The sequence below is a fragment of the Camelus ferus genome, chromosome 17 (genome assembly GCF_009834535.1).
Source record: "Camelus ferus isolate YT-003-E chromosome 17, BCGSAC_Cfer_1.0, whole genome shotgun sequence".
NCBI classification, from domain to species: Eukaryota; Metazoa; Chordata; class Mammalia; order Artiodactyla; family Camelidae; genus Camelus; species Camelus ferus.
This window is the reverse complement of record NC_045712.1, coordinates 29,966,187-29,987,548: the sequence shown is the minus strand read 5'-3', so window position 1 is coordinate 29,987,548 and position 21,362 is coordinate 29,966,187. Positions and strand designations below refer to the sequence as shown.

The 21,362-nt window shown below is 53.2% G+C and overlaps 1 protein-coding gene and 1 long non-coding RNA gene across 3 annotated transcripts; one reads left to right on the top strand and one right to left on the bottom strand.

Moving 5' to 3' along the window:
• The first annotated feature begins 875 nt into the window (after positions 1–875).
• ISY1 (ISY1 splicing factor homolog) lies at positions 876–16,309 on the top strand. Of its 2 annotated transcripts, none has more exons than XM_032458763.1 (11): positions 876–1,020; positions 3,418–3,440; positions 3,930–3,981; positions 4,921–4,986; positions 5,171–5,213; positions 6,573–6,685; positions 7,965–8,082; positions 10,571–10,693; positions 12,706–12,824; positions 15,365–15,451; positions 15,668–16,309. In XM_032458763.1, exons 1-11 carry the CDS (start codon positions 1,018–1,020, stop codon positions 15,773–15,775), a joined length of 855 nt encoding a protein of 284 aa, XP_032314654.1. In that variant the 5' UTR covers positions 876–1,017; the 3' UTR covers positions 15,776–16,309. The 2 variants fall into 2 exon arrangements, with proteins under 2 accessions (XP_032314654.1, XP_032314655.1); XM_032458764.1 differs by lacking the exon at positions 876–1,020 and adding an exon at positions 1,045–1,831.
• LOC106730630 lies at positions 16,270–21,248 on the bottom strand. Its single transcript, XR_001367082.2, has 2 exons — positions 20,321–21,248; positions 16,270–18,802 (listed from the first exon to the last, which is right to left on the bottom strand). It is a non-coding gene; the product is annotated as an uncharacterized LOC106730630 (long non-coding RNA).
• Between the last annotated feature and the right edge of the window lie 114 nt (positions 21,249–21,362).

Below are 21,362 nucleotides of genomic sequence, written 5' to 3'. Positions count from 1 at the left end.
GTGCCCACCGCTGCCTAGGCCCCGGGCGGAGGAAGTCGCCAAGGCGCGGCACCATGCGCGCGAAGGGAGGGCCGCCCTAGCCTGCGTTCCACGCTACAGCGCACCCACCGCTCACACCGTGCGGGAGGAGCCACCAGAACCTCTCCCCTGCCCGCCCGGCCCTTGTCCGAGGCCCTTCCGTGCCCAGCAGTGCGCCCAGCACACACCGACGGGCCGCCCCCTCTGGGCAGTGGCACACACCACCTCCCTCACCGGCCTCCTCCAACGAAGTGGCCGCCTCTTTCCGGACCTTAAGTTTCTTATTTTAAGAGGGAGACCTCAAGCACTGGTCCAGCTCTGACGGACCCGCCATTCCAGGGGGAGAAAATCTCAGAAAAAGCACAGGCCCCGCGTACACGCCCGGGAACCAGGCGGGAGTCGGCGAGGCGCGGCCAGCTCCTGCCCCTCGTCCAGGCAGACGGCGAGAGGGCCCCGTCCAGCGGCCCGCCCACTCAGAGGGATGGGGACCAGGAGCTGCCACGGGGCGCGTCTGCCCTCCCAGGCCGGACGCGGCGGGCGGGACGCGCACCCAGTACCGCAGCCGCAGCCACAGCCAACGCAGCTTCCACACAACTGCAGGGCCGCGTCCGCGGGGGCGGCAGTTATCGCGAGAAATCTCGCCGTTCTTATCACGAGAGCAAAACAACCTGCCCGGGCGGAATCGGAGACACTTCGTTCCCACTGCGCAAGCGCAGTTCAGCCAGGTCCCTTACTCGTACGCGCGCGTTTGTGCGACATCCAGACGCCAAGAGAAGGCCGCCTACTGGAGCGCGTCTGCATTTCTCCCCCTCCCCCGCCAGCTCTCAGTTCCGCTTCCGGTTCCTCACTTCCGGTCCTGCCCGTTTATCCTTCCGACGGAGAAGTCGGTGGAGCAGTTAGCTGGACTCTTGCGTTCCCGTCCGGGTGGGCCGCGCCTGAGGCGGTGAAGTTCCGTGGGCTGGGACCGCGCGGCCCGAGGGCGGAGTCCCCGGTCGCACCATGGTGAGTAGGGTCTGGGGGGAGGGGTGCCGGGGCGGGCGGTGGGCTGTGAGGGCTCTGGCGGCTGGGACGCGGGGCGTCTCTTGCCGCCTGGCGTTAGCGCGGACGTCGGAGACGAGCCGCGGCCGCGTTTCGCCCCGAGGGAGCGCTTGGTTACCTGGGGAGGGAGACCCAGGGCGGCCGCGGCCGCGTTTCTGCGTTCTTCGTCCTGTGCGCTCTCGGTGTCCCCCACCAGGCAGGCTCAGCATTGCTTCCTCAGCGTCCCAGGAGGGGCCGCGCCTGCCGGTGTCCCCGGCCCACGAGCGCCCGGCGTGGCGCCGCCGCGGGAGCGTGTGAGCTCCGTGGCCTGGCGCGTCTGTTAGCTCCTCCACTCGCTCGGGAGGCGCTCACCCCGCGCAGATAGGAGCCGCGCTGGTACCCAGAGACACTCGTTCGTTCTGGTTGCCGTGATACTGTCATTAAGTGAAGGCCCATACTAGGCGCGCGACGCCAGACTGAGTTGCAGAAGATGGAGCGGAAGCCTTTGTAGATTGATGAGCGCAAGATCCCCAGAACGAGAGAAACCAGTGGAGAAAAAGCAGGCTTTCTGTTCTCCAGCCCTTGGAGGAGATGCCTGAATTACTGCTTCATACTGGCCGGCTCAGGCTGGGGGCTCTTTCTTGTTTCCGAACCCTGACAAGCACGGGGACGCTCCTCTCTCCATTCCTAGCTGGGAGAAGCATCCCTGGGTTTGGATGTCTCCGGCTACAGGAGTTGTTGGGTATTTCCTGTAACTGTCGCCATTACACCTACGTATTTGTGGGCCTCCATCACCGTGAGTACATGCCCTTATAACATGATCCATGGTTTTGGGGGCAAGTTCCTACGAGTTTCTCAGAAAGAAGAACGCTGGCCAAATTCCTAGTACCCAGCATGGTGTTTTAAGCATGGAACACACATTGAGAAACACTGAATTAAATGCTTAGAATCTGTAGGCTTTAATGAAATAGGTAGGAGATAGCCTCAGCCTTCAGCATGATGGCTTCTCCTGGGAGAGCCTCTCCGTTTTATTCCTCAGTAGATACTGTGTTCGTTTTTCCACCAAGCACTTGCCAGGTGTGTTTCTGTGTCCATCAAAAGGGAAGGTCAGAAAGATTTAACTCGAGCTCACGTCTGCTGAGCATCTGTAACTGCATTCCTGATGTCTTCACATATTCATCTTGTTAAATTGTTACAGCGTCTCTGTGAGACTGGGAAATATGATCCCTGCTGTAAAGGTGGGGAAACTGAGGCTTGGACTGTTCAGGGATGGTAAGCCGGGGAGCCAGGAGTGAAATTCAGGTCTTTGACCCAGCAAATACTTTTTCTACTTATTTAACCAGAAAACATGTTCCCTGCTCGACACTGTGTTTTAGAGATAATTGGCTTGACACTAGTGTGATGGTATTTACATAAAACTTGGTATGTAAAAGCCAGTCTTTTCTTCATCATTGCACTGGCAGGGAACAGACAATTGTGACACTGGATGAAAAGCATGTGGTAGGTATAAACCCAGACAAAGGGTAGTAGCCTAGCTGGGAAGAAGGGGTCACGGAAGAATTTTCTGGGGTAGTGATAACACAGATAAATTCTGAAGGATCTGGAAGTTAGCCAGATCCAAGGTAGGGGACAGTAGAGGAGTAAAGATTTTAGGTAGAGTCCATCTACAGATGACTGTATAAAGAAGCTATAGTATATTTATACAATGGAATACTACTCAGCCATAAAAAAGAATAAAATAATGCCATTTGCAACAACATGGATGGACCTGGAGATCGTCATTCTAAGTGAAGTAAGCCAGAAGGAGAAAGAAAAATACCATGTGATATCACGCATATGTGGACTCTTAAAAAAAGAAAAAACTGTTTACAAAACAGAAACAGACACACACACATGGAAAACAAACTTATGGTTACCAGTGGGGAAAGGGGGTGGGAAAGGATAAATTGGGAGTTTGAGATTTGCAGATACTAACTGCTATGTATATAAAATAGATAAACAAGCTTCTGCTGTAGAGCACAGGGAACTATATTCAATATCTTGTAGTAACCTATAATGAAAAAGAATATGAAAACGAACATATATATGTGTATGTGTGACTGACACATTATGCTATGCACCAGAAATTGACACAAACTGACTATATCTCAATTTTAAAAAGTAGATTTTAGGTAGAGAGGGCAACATAAGTAAAGTCACAGGATTTGGATATCTTTTGATTTTTGTTGTTCTTATTACTATGTTCAAATACTAGTTCAAGTACTCTGCTTGTGACTCTGTGTCCTTGTGAAACTTTTCTCTAAAAAATAAATGGGAAAAAACAAACAAAAAAACCAAAAAACCTCTTTCAAACCTGGGCATTTTTCTTCTCTCTCCTTTTAGGCCCGAAACGCGGAAAAGGCCATGTAAGTGTCGACTCAGTTTTGTCCATAAATTTCACGTGACTTAGTTACCACCACAGAGCTCTTTATCTGCCCAGGTGTTCTCCCTGTAGCATTTTCTGACAGCTCCCAGAACTTCAGCTGGATGGACATGCGCTTACCAGGGGTGGTGCAGGTGCTGAGAGTGACAGCTGTGGCAGCCACAGGGTCAGTCTGTTAACATCTGGAGGAGTTGCTCACCACAGTGGTCTGATGAGTGGTTTCCCACAGTCCTTACACACAGTGTACGTTAAGCAGACACTCAGGTGTTCAGGAGCACCCTTTTAAATCTTTATAGGCCCTGCTCCTTGGAACAGGGAAACTTGTAACATCTCTGTGGTTTCTTGATTGCAGTATATATGTGTAAGAGTGATGAGTGATATTAAATATGATCATGAAATTTACCCACCCAGGAACTTGGGTGGTAAGAAATCTGTGAGCAGGATTTAACGGAGTCTTCTCTGTTCCTGATAGGACGGCCTTAGCAAGATTTCGCCAGGCTCAGCTGGAAGAGGGAAAAGTCAAGGTTGGTTGAAATCCTGCTCATGAATTTTAAAGCATCAAGAACGCATGCGTTAAACTCCCTCCTGAGTTTACTCAGACTCCACATCTTCCTGTTTCCTGTCCGTGCTTCCTGATTCTCTCATGAGTCCCGGGTGAGGCTGTCTGCAGTGGGGGCATGTGACGGCCTGGCTGCTCATACTTCTGTCTCTGCTGTAATACAGTTGGGTTTCCACATTATCTGGCTCCATCTAATATTGACCAGTCGGAAGTGGAGTGTGCTGTGGGGGCAGCTCTGAGCTGAAGCCAGTAATGACCTCAGCCGTGGAGACTCAGCCAGGTTAGGGGTAACATGTACCGTTCTTTGCATTTTTTTAAAATTACATGCACATGTGCACACACACCTATATGTACACACGCATACATGTATGTGTACGTTCTAAACGCCCATGCCCTTCATTTCCTAAGGTAGTATAAATATGCCATGAAATGGAGATAACCTGGTGTGCTTAGCCATCTCTCCGTATCAACTGACCCCGGGTCACGCAGGTTTGAACTGCGTGGGTCCACCTATATATGGATATTTTTCAGTAGTAAATACTGTGGAACTACACCGTGGTTGGTTGAATCTGCGGATGTGGAGGAACCATAGACCCGGAGGGCTGACTTAAGTTAAACTGGGTTCAACCCCCACGTTGCTCAGGGCTCCACTGCATTGGACTTTAAGTTGTTTCCAGTGTCTCCCTGTAGTAGATACAGTGCAACAAATGTTTTTGCCTGTATGGTTGTTTCCTAAGGAGAGATTGCAGAGTGAGGTTTGAGGCTTGATGACAGTCATCTGGAAATGAAACTTCAGATGTCTTTAAACATTTTAGGCTTCAGGCCTGAATCAGTTGTGAAAGTTGCAAGAAGCTTGTAATTTCATACAGTACAGTGGCCACACGTGTATTTTGCTTTTCCTTAGGAGCGAAGACCCTTCCTTGCCTCAGAGTGTACTGAGCTCCCCAAAGCTGAGAAATGGAGGCGACAGGTACGTTCGGGGAGAATCTGATTGTGGCAGAAGTCACAAGTGTCTGATTGATTTTTATTATCTAGGTGACTCTTAAACCAGATCCTAAGAATTTTTAATTACTAATTTTGAATTAATAGTTTTCTTGTGCTTTCAGAGATATTCAAAAGTCATGACAATTTATTTCCTTCTATTTTTTTCACAGATCATTGGAGAGATCTCTAAAAAAGTGGCTCAAATTCAGAATGGTAAGCTAGCCTGTCTCTTTAAAGTGCTTGATTCTCAAATCCACAATTAGACTTGGGGACTTCAACTTCCTTCTCAATAATCAATAGAGCAAGCAGACAGAAAATCAGTAAGGACACGGTGGAACCGAACATACTACCAGTCAACTTAACCTCGTTGACATTTATAGAACCCTCTGCTTAAAAAAGAATACACTTTCTTTTCTTAAGAGCAAATGGAATAGTCACTAAAATAGAGCATATTCTGGGTTATAAAATAAATGTTAGCAATCTTAAAATAAGTAAAATTTTGTAAAGTATGTTCTCTGCTTATAACAGAATTAATGTGCAAATTGAAAACAGAAAGATACCTGGAAAATTCCTGAATATTTAGAAATTAAACAGCATACTTCTAAGCAACCCATATATCTAAGAGGAAGCCTCCAAGATCTTAGAAAATATTTTGAGTTGAATGAGAGTGAAAACATAATGTCATGATTTAGGGGTAAAAAAATTTATGTCATGCAGCTAACACAGTGCATAGGTGAAAATTTACAGCATTAAAGTAATGGAAAATAAGAAAGGTCTCAAAGCAGTGGCCTAAGCTTCCATCCTAAGAAACTAAAAAGGAAGAGTAAGCTTAACTCAATGTGAGTAGAAGGAAGGAAATGGTGAAGAGCAGAAACCAGTGGAATTGAAAACAGAAAATGAGTAGAGGAAGTAAATCAAAAGCTGCTTCTTTAAAAAGATTGGAAAAGTCAGTAAACACTCAGTCAGGCTGAGCAGGGATAAAAGAAGACGCAAAATTTACGAACATCAAGGATGGAACTGAGTCTGTCACTGCGGACTCTCCAGTCATTAAAAGGGTGAGGGAATATTCACACGGCTCTGGGCCTGTAACTCAGCAGCTCAGGGGGAAAGACACACCCTGCAAAGCTCGCTGAAAACAAGTGGTTCTCAATCTGGGCAGCTTTGCCCCCGGGGACGTGGGGCGCTGTCTGGAGGGTACTGCTGGCATCTGTTGGGTAGACACCAGGGGTGCTGCTAAGCGCCCTGCAGCGCACCATACAGAGAATTATCTGACCCAGAACTCCAGTGGTGCTGCTGTTCAAGAAGAGATCGGTCACCTGAGTGTAAGTGGGACTGCAGGAGTGCAGTCTTTGTTTGCTAATGAGGATGAAGGGTTTTTTCAAAGATTTTTCTCTCCTTGTGCTGCTGAGCTCCGTTCATGATCGTTGCCCTTTCCTGATTTGGGTGTGGATGGTGTTTCTCCGAAGCTGAAACGGTATTTTTGTGTTGTGCACTTTTGTAGGCGTTGACATCCACTTCCAAGGGCATGACGTTGGTATTTGGAAGAAATGATAGGAAGTTTTTGTTTTCTAGCTGGTTTAGGCGAATTCCGGATTCGTGACCTGAATGATGAAATTAACAAGCTGCTGAGAGAGAAGGGACACTGGGAGGTCCGGATCAAGGAGCTGGGCGGTCCCGATTATGGGGTGAGTGAGTGGCAGCCCGTGGCCCTGGGGTGAGCTCGGGAGCCCTGGGCAGGCAGGGCGGGTCCTGACTCTCTCTGCAGCCCCTCAGCTCCCAGCAGGCCTGCTGCTGAGCGGGCACTGGAGACGTGGGAGGGGCCTGAAAGAACCTGTGGGACAAGTGGGGCGGGGCTCACAGCTGCAGCCGGGCCTCGGAACAGGCCAGGCACCTGACTTAGTGAGGCCGCAGTCTCTGGGGGTCCCCTTCTGAAGTGACCTCAGCCCCCCACATTCTTCTCTGAACTCCTTGGGATTTGGGACAGTCCTCGTCAGCCTTTTTACTTGAGGGGCCCAGGGGACACTCCATTCTTCCCTTTCTTGTTTTTTTGTCTCTTTTTTTAAATTAATGTTTTGGTGGGGATAATTAGGTCTGTTTATTTATTATTTAATGGGGTGGTGCTGGGGGTGGAACCCAGGGCCTCGTGCCTGCGAGGCACACGCTCTGCCGCTGAGCTGTGCCCTCTCCCCTGAAAGTACTCTGTGTGTGTTGGTGCACTTAGATATTTTCCATTCTGTTCTATTTTGATTTTTAAAAAGTGGATGATTGTGACCTAATTAATGGATTCAACGACCCACTCCTGGGTCTCACCTTTGAAACACGCCGCCCCAGGGCCTGCCCCACTTACCCCTTTGTGAAAAGACCTACCTCAGGTCACCTGAAGCGTAGTGTCTGGTCAGCGGGCAGCAACATATTGCATAAGAAATACATGCCGTTTCCTACGTGTCGTCCTGGCCGCCTCTGCGGCCCCCTTAGCAGAGAACTGGAATGCGCACTTGAGCGCCTGGCCTGCAGGTGAGGGGTGCGTTCTCCCCGCCGCAGAGGGAGAGGCGCCCCTGTTCCTCAGGCACCTGCTCTGTTCTGCTCCGGCCACTGTGCCAGGAGCCTTCCCATCTCAGCTCCCTGGCGTTTCTGTGGTGACCCTGCCTCCTGTCAGAGTGTCCTGGAGTGGTGCCCGGGTCTGTTCCCCTCCTGGAAGCGTCACACAACTAACGCATGAGATACTGTCAAGTTCCGCCATCCACAGTCAGCATTCATGCTTTTGTCTGTTTTCTTCTAGAGTCTTTTTAACGCTTAGAAGACTTAAAGATGACACTCAGGTTGCTTTTTAAGGGATAAAAACAGTACCTAAGTGTTTTACTGTGTGTCTTCCACGTTTAGCATATTATCTTAAAATACATTTGCAGACATGGAAACGGTGGGCTTAAGGATCAGATCCATTTTCTTTTTTTCCTTCCCATTAAGAAAGTTGGCCCTAAAATGCTGGATCATGAAGGGAAGGAAGTCCCAGGAAACCGAGGTTACAAGTACTTTGGAGCCGCGAAAGACTTGCCTGGTGTTAGAGAGCTGTTTGAAAAAGAGCGTGAGTACCTAACGCCAGTGAGGCTTTGCCTCGTTCCCTGGTAGTAATGGTCAGGGCAGCAGGCGCGCGGGGTGCTGGCTGCTCTCCCCTTGGGGCCTCTCAGCTGCACGCCCGCCCTGCAGTATCAGGGAGTTACTGCTCCTCGATTGTAAGTGAGGAGCTCTGAGCACCGGGAGTGGGAGTCACAGGCCTGGGCAGGCAGTTGGGGCGGAACTGACTGCTGCCACGTGGCACTCTCTGCACACAGCATCTTGTCTGAGTGAGGGGCCCCTGCGTGCAGTGTCCCCTGTTTCCCGGGGCTGCCCTGAAGTTTATGTTTCAGTCACTTGTTGGGTTGCAGATACTCCCAGCTGAGAAACAGATGAAACCTGGGTGGCACCCTACTGTGTGTAAGTGAGGGGAGTGGGTCGAGCCGCGCCCCTCGCAGCTGCTACCTTTCCCATCACCACCCTGGGAGCTGCGGGCAGACCTCGGCCTCCAAAGTGCAGTGGGAAGCCGCTGGTGGGGAATTGCCATGTGTTTTAATTTTGACACTTAGGAAAGCAGCCTGAGCATTTTACAGAAAGAAGTGTGAAAAGTGGAGAAGGGTGGTGCCAGCACTCTTGCCGCCATCGGCATTCTGCTCTTTCCTGCCAGTCGGTTTTCCTGTTTGTTTAAAAATATAGCCCTGCCTTCCTTCAGCCCTGCTTATTTTTAAATTGCTTATGCTGAAACTGGCTTTGCACACGTCACTCACATCGCTGACAAATAATTCAGTTTGTCATGCCGTTCATTATGAAAGCAATATAATCTTATTACAGAGAAGTTGGAAAACACAGCAAATTGGGCTACAAGCCACATTTTCCCAAGTGAGAGATGGCGTCATGACTGCCGACGTGCTGGGGCGCGCTCCCCCCCAGCTTCTGAGGGTGGAGGGGGCGGGGCGATCGTGAGGTGGTGCTGTGTGTGTTTCTTTTCTTCTTTTTTTTTGCCTTTACGTTGTTTCTAAATTTATTTTTATTTATTCCAGTCATAATTTTTCTTTTAAACAAAAAAGTGCCCAAGTTAATCTTAATATGTGTGGTTTAAATAGCAGTGCAGCCTCCTCCGCCCCCACCCCAGTGTCCTGCTGACAGGTCCCCATTATTGTCTGTTTGGCATGCTCCCTTCCAGGCCTTTTCCCATGCGATTCCATGCTTATTTTATCAACTAAACTTCATCAGTGTAAGTGGCGGGTGACTCAGCCCCAATTCACGCTCAGCAGAAAGGCCTCCATGTATTGCCTCACGTGACTGACAATGTTGCCTTCAGGAGTGGCTGGTTCCAGGGCAGTTCTCCACGTCACGGTTTTGTGAGAGCTTGTTTTCTCTCTCTCGCTCTGGTCTATCACCCACTTGTGTTTTGCCCTCTCTTAGCAAGACTTTTCCCCCGCAAGCAGTTTAAGCAAAATCCTCAGAGGTAAGTGTGGTTGGCTTTGACTGGATCGCAGCTCCGTCTTGTGGCCTGAAGGAATGCAGGGTTCCCAGCCAGCCAGGTTGCAGCCCTGTCCTGGGCACAGCCGGTGTGACCCCCATTCACACGCCGTGGACCGAGAGTGATGGGGGGTGGACCCACGTGGGGGCGCTGGCCAGAGGCCCCCCAGAACACAGTGGCTCTCCCGCCCCGTGTCTACCTTGGTTCTCACGCAGTTCTCCTTAGAGCGAGGAGTGGGTGAGGATTAGGGTGTCATGGGTGAAGCTGTTCCTCCTTTGGTAGGCTTCTGTTATTTCCAGATTTTCGTGATTATAAAAGTTTTGCTGATCTGATGCAGTGTTCTTTTTACTTTTTATTTCCCTGGTTACTAATGAAATTGACAGTTGAATTCAATTACTAATTGAAACTTTCATACATAGGAATTTTTTCTTCTTAAGTTACCAGCGTTTTCTCTTTGACCAGTCTCTTGGGTTGCCATTTCCCTTTTGACTTTGAAGAATTACTTAAATATTCTGAATAGTAATCCTTAGTCTGAAAGTATTTGTCAGGACTTCCTCACTTATCTTTTTTATTTGTTTGTAGTTCTCCTGTCTTATCTGTATACATACGTTTTTTCATTAAACACTATGGCATTTCCTGTGTTGTCAAAGCACCTTGTGAAACAGCATGTCCGGGGCTACAGGATGCCCCACTCCACACAAGGCTTGCAGTTTACAATCCTAGGGTGTCCAGGTTTTCATGTTGTATAAATAATGCTCCGACACACATCTCAGTCCATCAGGTATGGCCAGCTTTTGTTTTTTGTTTTAAATTAGTGTAGGTTCCTTCTAAATGGATGAATTGGGTGAAAGATTTCAGCACTGGCTTTAAAAAGGAAGAACCACTTAATGTAATCCCATTACTAGTATGGAGAAGTGCCTGTTTCGTGATGTTTTTGTGAACACACATCCTGTGTGCCTGCATGGCATCGTGTGGGGAGGAGGCTTGAGTATGATGGTGACGGGGAAGTCAGCTGCATCGGTGCTCTTTTTTTCAGCTCTTCCTCCTCCAAGAAAGACACGTGCTGAGCTCATGAAGGCGATCGATTTTGAATACTACGGTTACCTGGATGAAGATGATGGTGTCATCGTGCCCTTGGAACAGGAATATGAAAAGAAACGTAGGTCTGCGGGCATTGCATTTCATTGCAGGTGGCATCTGGTTTCTGTCCTCTCCTTTGAAAATGGGTTTTTATTTGTTTTATTTTTTAATTTTTTTAAGGAATATTTTTATTAGGGTGGTTTAGAAAATTGAAGTATAGTTGATGTACAATATTATGTAAGTTACAGGTGTACAGTATAGTGAATCACAATTTTTAAAGGTTATACCCCATTTATAGTTATTATAAAGTATTTGCTACATTCCCCATGTTATACAATATACCCTTTTTTTTTTTTCATTTTTTAATGGAGGTCCTGGGGATTGAACCCAGGAAAGGACCTCACGCATGCTAAACATGCACTCTACCACTGAGCTGTACCCTTCCCCTGCAATACATCCTTATAGTTTACTTTATATGTAACAGTTTGTACCTCTTAATACCCTCCCCCTTCCCTCTCCCCCTGGTAATCACTAGTTTGCTCTCTATATCTGTGAGTCTATTTCTTTTTAAAAATATTCACTAGTTTATTGTATTTTTTTAGATTCCACATACAAGTGGTATCATACATAGTTTGTCTTTCTCTGGCTTAGTTCCCTGAGCATAATGCTTTCCAAGTCCATCCATGTTGCTGCAAATGGCAAAATGTCATTTTTTATGGCTGAGTAGTATTCTGCTGTATAAACACAACTTCTTTATCCAGTCATCTGTTGATGGACACTTAGCTTGCTTCCACGTCTTGGCAACTGTAAATAATTCTCCTGTGAACATTAGGATGTGTGTATCTTTTCGAATAAGTTTTTTTGTTTTTTTCAGATATACACCCAGTTGTGGGATTGCTGGGTCACATGGCAGTTTTATTTTTAGTTTTTGAGGAAACTCCATACTGTTTTCCATAGTGGCTGCACCAATTTACATTCCCACCCACAGTGCACAAGGGTTCCCTTTTCTCACATCCTCACCAACACTTGCTCTTTGTGGTCTTTTTGACAATGACCGTTCTGACAGGTGTGAGGCGACCTCTCACTGTGGTTTGGATTGCATTTCTCTGGCAATTAGGGATGTTGAGTATCTTTTCATGTGCCTGTGGACGCCTGCATTTCCTGTTTGGAAATATGTCTGTTCAGTTCTTCTGCCCATTTTTTAATTGAGTTGTTGTGTTTTTGATGTTGAGTTGTGTGACCTGTTTATGTATGTTGGATATTAGCCCCTTACCAGTCATATTGTTTGCAAATATTTTCTCCCATTAAGTAGGTTGTCTTTTCATTTCGTCAAAGCTTTTAAATTTAATTAGGTCCTGTTTGTTAATTTTTTGCTCTTCTTTCCTTTGAAAACAGGGTTTTCAATAGTGTTTGATGCCAGAAGGGAGTTTTCGTGTTGTTTCTGTCTTTAGGGGGAAATGGTGACCGTGAGGCAGGCAGGGTGGGTGGGGCCCACGGGCGCAGCGGCTGCCCTGCTCCCCGTCCTCCGGGAGGCCGCCGTCTACACCCCTCCCACACTGGCCTGTCTTGAAATCATGAAGTGGTGGCTGCTTGGGTCGCTGTTAGGTCTGCTCTAAACACAGCCGACAGCTTGTCAGCGTAGGGCAGGGTGGGGCAGGGTAGGCGTCCCTCCCCGGATGCTTCCTCCACTCCAGGCACCACCCGAGCCTTCATACAGGTTTAGTTGATAAAATAAGCATGGAATCGCATGGGAAAAGGCCTGGAAGGGAACATGCCTCGTGACGGGGCTGTGAGCAGCTCGTCGGTGCTGGTCCCTGGGCGCGGCGCTGTGCTGTGGTTCTGGTGACAGGCGGTCAAAGCACGGCGCGTCGGGAAGCCACTCAGGCCGTTGACTGGGGAGGACCAGGCTCGGCCCTGGAAGGCTGCTTGGTGGCCAGTGTGACACCAGACCACCCTCATGCCGGACTCCCACCCACAGGGCAGGACGAAGCATGAGCCCTCCCAGAGGGGATGCCTGGGCCTGGGCCCGCGTGGTGCTGAGAGCTTTCTTAGAGGCCAGAGTGAGTGACACCTGCTCTCCCCTGTCCGCAGTCAGAGCCCAGCTAGTGGAGAAGTGGAGAGCAGGGAGAGAGGCCCGGCTGGCGAGAGGGGAGGAGGAGGAGGAGGAGGAGGAGGAGGAGGTCAACATCTACGCCGTCACCGAGGAGGAGGTACCGGCCGGGGTCGCCCTGGGCAGTGGGATGGGGCCGGCGGGAAGGAGGCTCGCTCACAGACGAGGGGTCGGGGGCCAGGCCCAGCTCTGCCCCGGCCCCCTCTCCTGGGGGACGGGGACGAGGGCCGCCGCGCAGGATCACTGGGGGGCTCCGGGGAGCGCCTCGCAAGCTGTGCTTTACGCCCAGGGTGACCTCCTTGTGTCTTAGAGCCCCAGCGCGAACATGCTGCAGTTGGGTTTAAAACGCGCCGGGGGCCACGTGAGTTTCCGCCTGTGGCTGCGCTGTTTCTGTTCGTGTGACGGCACCGGTAGCTCTCCTGTTGCCTTAACCACCCCTGTTACGGACAGAAACCAGCCCAGAGCGGAGAGGGACTCACTCAGAGAGTCGTGGTCTGGGGTGGAGCTGACCCCTCACAGGCCGAGGCCCCTGCTGCCCAGCTCTTCTGCGGGACCTGGCGTGTGCAGGCCTTGCTCCCTGGATGGATCCGGGACAGGACTAAGAAAAGGGAGGGACAGCACCCAGGCATGGATGATGGGTCAGGTCCTGTGTGACATCGGTGGTGAGGAAGCAGTCTCAGAGAGGCGTAGTGACTTAGCGTCACACAGGATTTGGAAGACCTGAGGCTGGGCTCACAGGCAGGCACCTGGAGCAGGACAGCAGTGTGCCCGAGGAAGAGTCTCTGGTGCACATAATCCATTTGCTCTTTCGAAGGATGTTTGCTTCATGAGTGGCGCTGTGAGCTCGGCCAGTGCGAGGGGCCCGGCTGCAAACATGCCCCGCTCTTAGCTCCAAGCCCAGTGGGGGGACATCTGTAAGCAGACACACTGGGAATGACAGTTGTGACAGGAGGTCCAGATGGGGCAGGAAGAGCCCTTTGAGGGAAGAGACCCCCAAGGAAGTGGCCCCTCAGCTGAGATCAGGAAGACAGGGAGGAGTAAGTGTTCCAGACAGGGGAGCGGTGTGAGCTGGAAGACCCCGGGGGAGCGTGGGGCACAGGACAGGCCGGTGTGGTTGGAGCCCGGCATGGGGCTGCTCGCTGTGAGCAGCGGCTGGAGGGAGGGGCGGGCTGGACAGGCAAGGGCCCCGGTTCCACAGGGACAAGTGTTTTCCTTTGTTGTAAGAGCAATGGAAAGACACTAAAGGATTTTAAAATTATTTATTTTGAAATAATTAGAGACTTACAGGAAGTTGCAGAGGTGTTAAACAGAGAGGTCCTGTGTCCTCCCCCAGCATCCTCCAGCGGCTACGTCTCAGTTCCAGGACAGCATCAGAACTGGGAAATGCACTTTGTGTCAGAGCGTGTGGGGCTCTGTATCTTTACCCTACATGCAGATTCTTGCAGCCACCTTCGCTGTCAGGATACCGTCCTTCCCTGCAGCTGCCCCCCACCCCGGCTAACTCTCATCTCTGCCCCATCTCTGTAATTTTGTCGTTTTGACAACGTTTAATAAATGGAATCGCACTGTGCGTCACCTTTGGAGGCGGCCTTCGCTCAGCACAGTGCCCTCGAGAGCCACCCCAAGCAGTGAGTTCAAGAGTTTGTTCCTTCTGTAGCTGAGTGATATTCCACAGAGAGTTCCTGAGTCCTGAGTGTGCAGGTCAGTGACCTGTCACAAGACGACACTTATGTAGCAAATGCCCGGTGGAGAAACAGCACGACCAGCACGGGGGGCTTGCTCCTGCCCCCACTCCCGCTGGGTCACTCTCCTGACCTCTCAAGAGTCCTTACATTTTCTCTTGTCTCTGAACCTGCTGTGTCGTGGGGCCACTGTGCTTTTGTGTGTCTGCTTCATGTCCATTTGGGGCCGAACTTCCTCCGACAAACTTCCTTGTGGGAAGATGCCCTGAGGAATGGGATTTGCACACGAGAGGCGGGCACGTAGTCAGCATCAGTGGATGCAGCCAGATCGTTCCCCCGAGTGCCTGGGCCAGTTGGTGCTCTGACCAGCGGCATCTGAGAGGTTGCACTGAAGGGCATCCGGCCAGCTCCACGTGGCAGCTGGTGTGGGAGGGGAGGACGGGGCGTCTGGCACCAGGGCCGGCCAACATTGGCCCCTTCCCCGCACTGGAGTCCTCTCCCCTCGTGTATCCAAGGCCGCGTCATCTCCTTCGGTTGTTAGTAACCTCTGTTGACTCTCATGCAGCCTCTGAGTTGATTTTTTTACTAAATGTGGTCCGTTTAAAAAATTTAATTAAAATAGATAATGTATTCACAAGATTCAACAATCAAGAAGCCCAGAGGCATGTTGGACAAAGATTCTCTTTCGCAGCCCCGTCCCCCTCCCGCTGCTGCTCCCTTGGTCGCTGGTTTCAGTTCTTGTTTCTTCCCTCCTGCCGACGGCTGCGCGAGAGTCACGGTGTCCTGGTGCTTTTCGTACTTAACCGTGTGTCTTGGGTATCTTTCTCTGAGTGCAAAACTTCCTCATTGCTGCTTTTTCCTTTAAACACCTGCAGAGCAGTGCATTTTATAGCAGCAGCAGCATTTACATTTATTTACGTGCCCCTCCCCACGGCTTTTGGTTGTGCTCTGTTCGCAGTCTGACGAGGAGGGCGGCCAGGAGAAAGGCGGGGAGGACGGGCAGCAGAAGTTCATCGCTCACGTCCCCGTGCCGTCGCAGCAGGAGGTAGGACCAAGGCTGCCGGTGCTCGTCCCTGTGCTCAGAGCAGGGCGGGGATCCGCAGGCGGGGCCATCTGCTGGAGGGAAATCGTGCACTGTCTTGTCCACGTGGGGCTCCTGGCCCTGGGTGCTGGGCTCCTGGGTGGCCGTCCCCTCCCGACCGCGGACGCCCCGGCTGGCCCTGGGGCTACAGCCTCAGCCCTCGACTCTTGCTGCCTGCAGATTGAGGAGGCGCTCGTGCGGAGGAAGAAGATGGAGCTCTTGCAGAAGTACGCGAGCGAGACCCTGCAGGCCCAGAGCGAGGAGGCCAAACGCCTGCTGGGGTATTAGGGCTGAGCCAGGGCTGCACTGGGGGTCCCTCGTCCCTTGCTGCCCCGCATGAACCCTCAGGGCTCTGCTGTTAGTGACTGCAGGTGGACAGCGGCCCTGCAAGGCCTTTTGCCCTGGGGAGGGTCTGCCCGCCTCCCAGGCCAGCCCTGCGTGCTGAGCATGTCGGCGCCACCTTGTACCAGTCTTTTGCTGACATGTGACCCCTCACTCCTGTCCTGAGTGTGTAGGACACGCCGCCCACTGGCCGCCTGCAAGCGTCCTGTGTGGCTTCCTCCTGTCACTGGGTGGGGAGGGCGATCGGTTTATGCCCACTGCTGGAAAATGAAGTTTCTCCTAGAGGCACATCTGTAACTCCTCTCGAGAAATGAAAAGATGTGTGAGCCCTGAGCCCGCAGCCCACTCGTCCCTGCTGGCGGAGCCCTGCCCCGCTGCCGCCTGGTGCCTTCCTGCCCGGGTGGCAGGAATTTGCGTTTGCTACTTCTGTTGATGACTGATTTGCAGAGAGCTATTTTTATTAAAGAGTTTTGTATGAAAGGGAAACCTCCTTGTCTGAGGCCTGTGCCCCAGGTGGCCTGTCCTGAGGCCGCGGCTGCCCCGGGGCAGGAGGGTCACACTCGCCGCAGGGGACGGGGTCCTGAAGCATGCAGCCCCGGTGTGGGAGGGCTGGGCCCAGCTGCCGTACATCTGGGAGCTGAGGGGTGGCAGAGTCATCCTCCCCGAGCCCCCTCGCCCACCCACAGCTGCAGATCAGGGCTGAAGCCGTGGGGCCTGCAGCACCGGCCTGTGAAGGACACTTCAGGCGCCCAGGAGTCGAGTCCAGACTCCCTGTCCCAGCCAAGTCTCATCTTCCCTGGTAGTGGAACCCACAGCAGAGGCCACAGCCCTGGGTGGTGCAGGGAGGGGCTTCTCAGGCTCAGAGGGGTCCTGGGCATGTGGCTGGAGGTGACGAGTGACCAGGGGGAGTGGCCAGTCTCCATGGGCCTCCTGAAGGACCTGAGGGCAGCAGGAGCGGTGCTGGTGTGAGCGAGGGGGTGGGACCTGCCTTAGGAAGCTCCCTGCAGCCTGGGGTGGAGGTTGGGCAGGGGCCGGGTGTGGGGATTGGCTGTGATGAAGGTGCCAGGGGCTTCAGAGCAGTGAAACAGGGCACTCAGCATCCTGGCTTCCCTGGAGAATGGGTCAGAGGGGCCCCTGGGCCAGTGTGTGCAGGGAAGAGGGAGAGGTCGAGGCTGGAGCTCTGGGGGCTGGGCAGGGTCAGACTCAGCCCAGGCCTGGCCCCAGGGCAAACTCAGGTGTGAACTGAGTGGGGACTTTGAGCAGGTCCCGCTGGGCCCTGTCTTCAGTTTTTCTGTTTCAAAGTCCAGGAGTGGACCTGGTGCCCCCTGAGTTTGACTGGGGTCTGGGCAGTCCCATGGAGTGGGCAGAGGCCAGGGAGGGCCCTTGGGACAGCCTGGCCCTGGTTTGAGCCCCTGGGGGCCAGGGGACCCCAGCTCAGACTGGCCCAGGTGTGGATTCCAAAGGACACGCCTGGCATTCAATGAGAGCAGGCTGTTCAAACAACGGTTGTTTCTTGTCCCTGGAAAGATGGTTGGCAGGTGCCTGGAGTGGGGCCCCCTAGACTGTCCGGGCTCCAGTCCTTCCAGACAGAAACAGGAGCCCCTGCTCCAGCCCCTCCCCACGCGGGCCTCGCGGGGCTTCCCGGGATGAAGGCAGGTAGTGTGGAATCAGTGTCCAGGGCTCAGATGGAGGAGCAGTTTGAGCCTACAGGTGTCCCTGGCAGAGATGGGCCCAACCCCGGGCCTCTTCCTGCCCTGCAGGCAGCCCCAGAGGGACGGTCTCAGCAGGGCTTCCACCCCAGGCCTGGAGCAGCAGGGAAGTCTGCTTGGTGGGTGTGGCCACTGGTGGGGATGTGGTCACCTTGGCTCAGCTGCTGCTGAGGAATCTTTGGTTGACGAAATCTGTCTCATGGTTTGTTAGCTTTGGCTCTGCAGTTTCCAGAATGGCAGCTTTGCACACAGACGTGTCCATGGTCTTCCCTCCTCTTCCCTCGCTCCACCGCCCTCCTGAGTCTGACACATCAGCCTTCTGTGGCGCCTTAGGACTCACCACGCCAGCCCCACCCAGGCCTCACAGTGCCCTCCTCCCCTGCAGCCGCTGACACCCCCCCCCCCGTGCTCCGGCTCTTGGGCAATTTATAAACAAGGAAGAGATTGACACCGTTCTCCTGCCCTGGCGTCTGAGACAGGCCCACTGTGGGGAGGCAGCATCGCGTGTCCCCTCCTGCACCACCCTCAGGGGAAGAATGAAGAGGGAAGGCCGCCGGTGGGGCTGCACTGGGTCCTTCTCTGCATGACTGAGCCCGGGTTCCCACTCCAGTAAGGTGGGATGTGCTCCCAGGTCCCTCTGGTGGTGCCAGGTGGGACTCAGAGCTAGGGGGTTAAGGGCTGGTCCTCAGGACAGGGGAGCAGTTGGGCAGGTGAGTGGGTGTTCCCAAGGGTCTGGGGCTGGTCCCTGGCGTCTGCCCAGTGAGCCCACTTAGTGGGGGCAGGGGCGCTGGGGACCAACCAGAAGCTGAGAGGGAGGAAGCCAAGGAGGGTACTGTGCGGGGGTGGGGGTAGCGGTGGGGTGGGAGGGCACCACGGGGCTGGTGGAGGTTGGAGAGGGAATGCTGAGAGCCTGGTGACCCCCTATTTCCAGTCAGAGCCTCAAGCGTGAGACTGGCACCACGAAGCAGGGCTCCTTTGGCCTGTGTGACGCTCTAGGTGGACGGGAGGGGGGGTGGCGGTGCGCAGAATGTCTGATGGCCTCTGGTCTCTGGCCGCCAGCAGGCAGCCAGCGCCAGGCCGGCACCTAAATCTACCGCCGCTGCAGCAGATTTTTGCATTCTTGCGGCTTTTCATTTTCTAATACTTTGCAGCCAGCGCTCTTCTATATTAAGAACACGACGTGTCACGACTGGTGCCTGGTCTTCATGGTGTTTTTTCACCTTTGTTTCTGACTGGGGGCACATTTTCAGTAAGAGCCTGGGCCCTGCCAAATAAAGAAAATTGGATGATATTTTGACAATGGTGACTGTAGAGAGTAAAAGGTGTAAAAAGAAAGGAGGAAGGAAATGGAGGGAGGGAGGGAGGAAGGAAAAAAAATGAGGGGGAAAGAGGAAGAGGGAAAAGGAAGAAAGGGAGAGAGGGAGGAAGGCACTTGTCCCTCTTACCACTGGGGGGCGCTCTGCTCCCGGATGCTGAGGTCACAGCAGGTGCATGTGTCAGCTAGGATGGTGCCACCGTGTGGCAAGAGCACAAACTGAAAACTCAGCCCATCCACCGTGAGCTTTAAGAATGTTAAATTCTTGGCACACTTTTAAAAATTGGGGATGTGCGTTATTTTAAATTTGGGGCATTAAGGGAGGCATCGTAGACATTTTTGAATTGCTCCGTTTCAAACAAGCATAATTCAATTTCAGATAAAATGCCGCAGTGCTTTTTGGGAGTCTACCACCAAAGAGGAAGCGCAGGTATTTTTTAACATGACTGAGGTATACTTTACAGACCATAAAAACCTACTGTAAGCGTGCAGCTTCATGATTTTAATAAACTTCCTGAGTCATGCAACCTTCTCAACACTCCAGTTTTAGAACGATTCCATCACCCCACAAATGCAAGTGGTGGCTGGGTTTTCTGACAAAATCCACACCCAGACCAAAGTTCCCCTCCCCACCCCAAACCAGCTCCAGGCCAGGCCAGTGGAAAGGCCAGTTCAGCTATCCAGCCAGTCGTCCACCCTACCCACAGCTGCCCAACCTTCTCCCTTCCTCTCCCTGTGCCTCCGTTGGTGGGACCTTGGCCCATCCTGGCTCCTGGACGCCCCTTTCCCTCCCTGTCTCCCCCTGGTGCTGTGGGAGCCGCTCGGAGCTGGAGGCAGAAGTTGCTTCCTGGGGTCCTGGGCTTTGACGTGTCCCCTTCCTCAGAGCCAACCCAGCATGCAGAAGCCTTCCACCCCGTGTCCTTAAGTCTGCTGCTGCCCTGGATGCAGGCTTTGTCCGGCCACTCCAACCTGATGTTATGAAGCTGGGCTCACAGGTCTGCTTGGGGGCTCCTGTCTGGTGCGGTTGGGTGTTTCCCACGGGAGTGGTGCTCAGTAGCTCTCAGGGGCCTGCCTCTGCCTCCCGATCCAGTTTCTTCCCCCACTTGGCCAGTAGAATTGGTCACGGTCCTCAGGGGTCCTGGTCCTAGGGGACTTGCTCTCTTTTTTAAAAGTGTATTTATTATTTTGGTGGGGAGGAGGAGAGAGGTAACTAGGCTTACTTAATGTTTAGAGGAGGTACTGGGGATTGAACCCAGGACCTCATGCAGGCTAAGCATACGCTCTACCACTCGAGCTACGCCCTCCCGCTGGACTTGCTCTCTGTGGTCTCCTTAAGTAACAGGAAGGCCGTCTTCCCTTTTCTGCTGGGGAGGGTGTGTGTTTTTCTCTGCTTTGTGCGCTGATGTTTTGCAAGGCCTGCAAACAGTACCTGGCCCACGGCAGGCATTAATCAAGTCTTTTACTTACATGAAGCTGGAGTGCTGCAGCCCCTTTAGGAGAGGTTGTCCGAACAGGCGGGAGTCTTCTCAGTCCCCTTCCATCTTGGTGACTGGGGAGCCTTTAGGGAGTAGGTCCTGTTTGATCTGTCTTAAGCCACTCGCAGACGTCTGGGCCTCCTTCCTCGGAGGATCCCTGGTTCACTGGCCATCTGGGGAGTGGGTCACCACCCTCCCACAGAAGTCCCCACGGACCTTCCTGGTTCCCCCCCTCACGCCAGTCTTTGGTGTTTACCGGGTGGGTCAGTTCCCCCCACAGGGCCCACTACCCCAACTGGGCCCGCCCATCCTGGGTCGTCTGGGCAGCTGCCTCCACCCCAGCTAGGCAGTTTTGGGGGCGTGGGATCCCCCAGCTCCTCCTCCTGGCCTAGCCTCCCTTCAGACGGAGCCCTCTCATTCCACTCCCCCAGAATCCTGGGGTGTCACCCTGAGCTCACCGCCCACAAGGACGCTGGCCTCCTCCCCAGCTTAGTCTGTGGCCTCACGGAGGCCTCCTCCTCTCCTCCTCGGAGTGTTCCACCAGGCCTTCCCTTCTTCAGTCTGGGGGTGCGACCCCTATCCCGCCTCTGTCGGAGGGATTCTGCGCCGTCGGCCCTGCTGTTGTGAGCGCCGAGGTGACACTGCCGTGGGCGTGCCTTCCTCAGAGACCCACCCTAGAGGAGGCCATTAACAGGCCCAGAGAGCCCCCCTTCTCTCCAGCCTGCTCCTGACTGTGGCCAGGCAGAGCCCAGGTTGGGGAGCCCGGGCAGGTGGCCAGGCCTGGGGGAGATGGGGGCGTGGCCGTGCTGGGACCCGTGCTGCGGGTGGAGCTGGGCTGTGGGCGGGCTTAGGGGCGGAGCCGAGGAGTGAACGCGCTGAGGGCGGCACAGAGGGCGCCGTCCGGTTGGGGGTGGGTCTGAGAGCCGGCCGGGGGGCGGAGTCTGGCGGGGCGGGTCCGAAGGTGAATTCTGATTGGGTCGGGCATGAGGGCGGAGTCCCGGCGGGGACGGGACCGAGAGCGGCCCTGGGGGCGG

Coding starts and splice junctions, on each gene's coding strand:
- ISY1 (XM_032458763.1), top strand. Junction 8,083..10,570: donor AGAGCTGTTTGAAAAAGAGC/GTGAGTACCTAA, acceptor TCTTTTTTTCAG/CTCTTCCTCCTCCAAGAAAG. Junction 15,452..15,667: donor CCGTGCCGTCGCAGCAGGAG/GTAGGACCAAGG, acceptor TGCTGCCTGCAG/ATTGAGGAGGCGCTCGTGCG.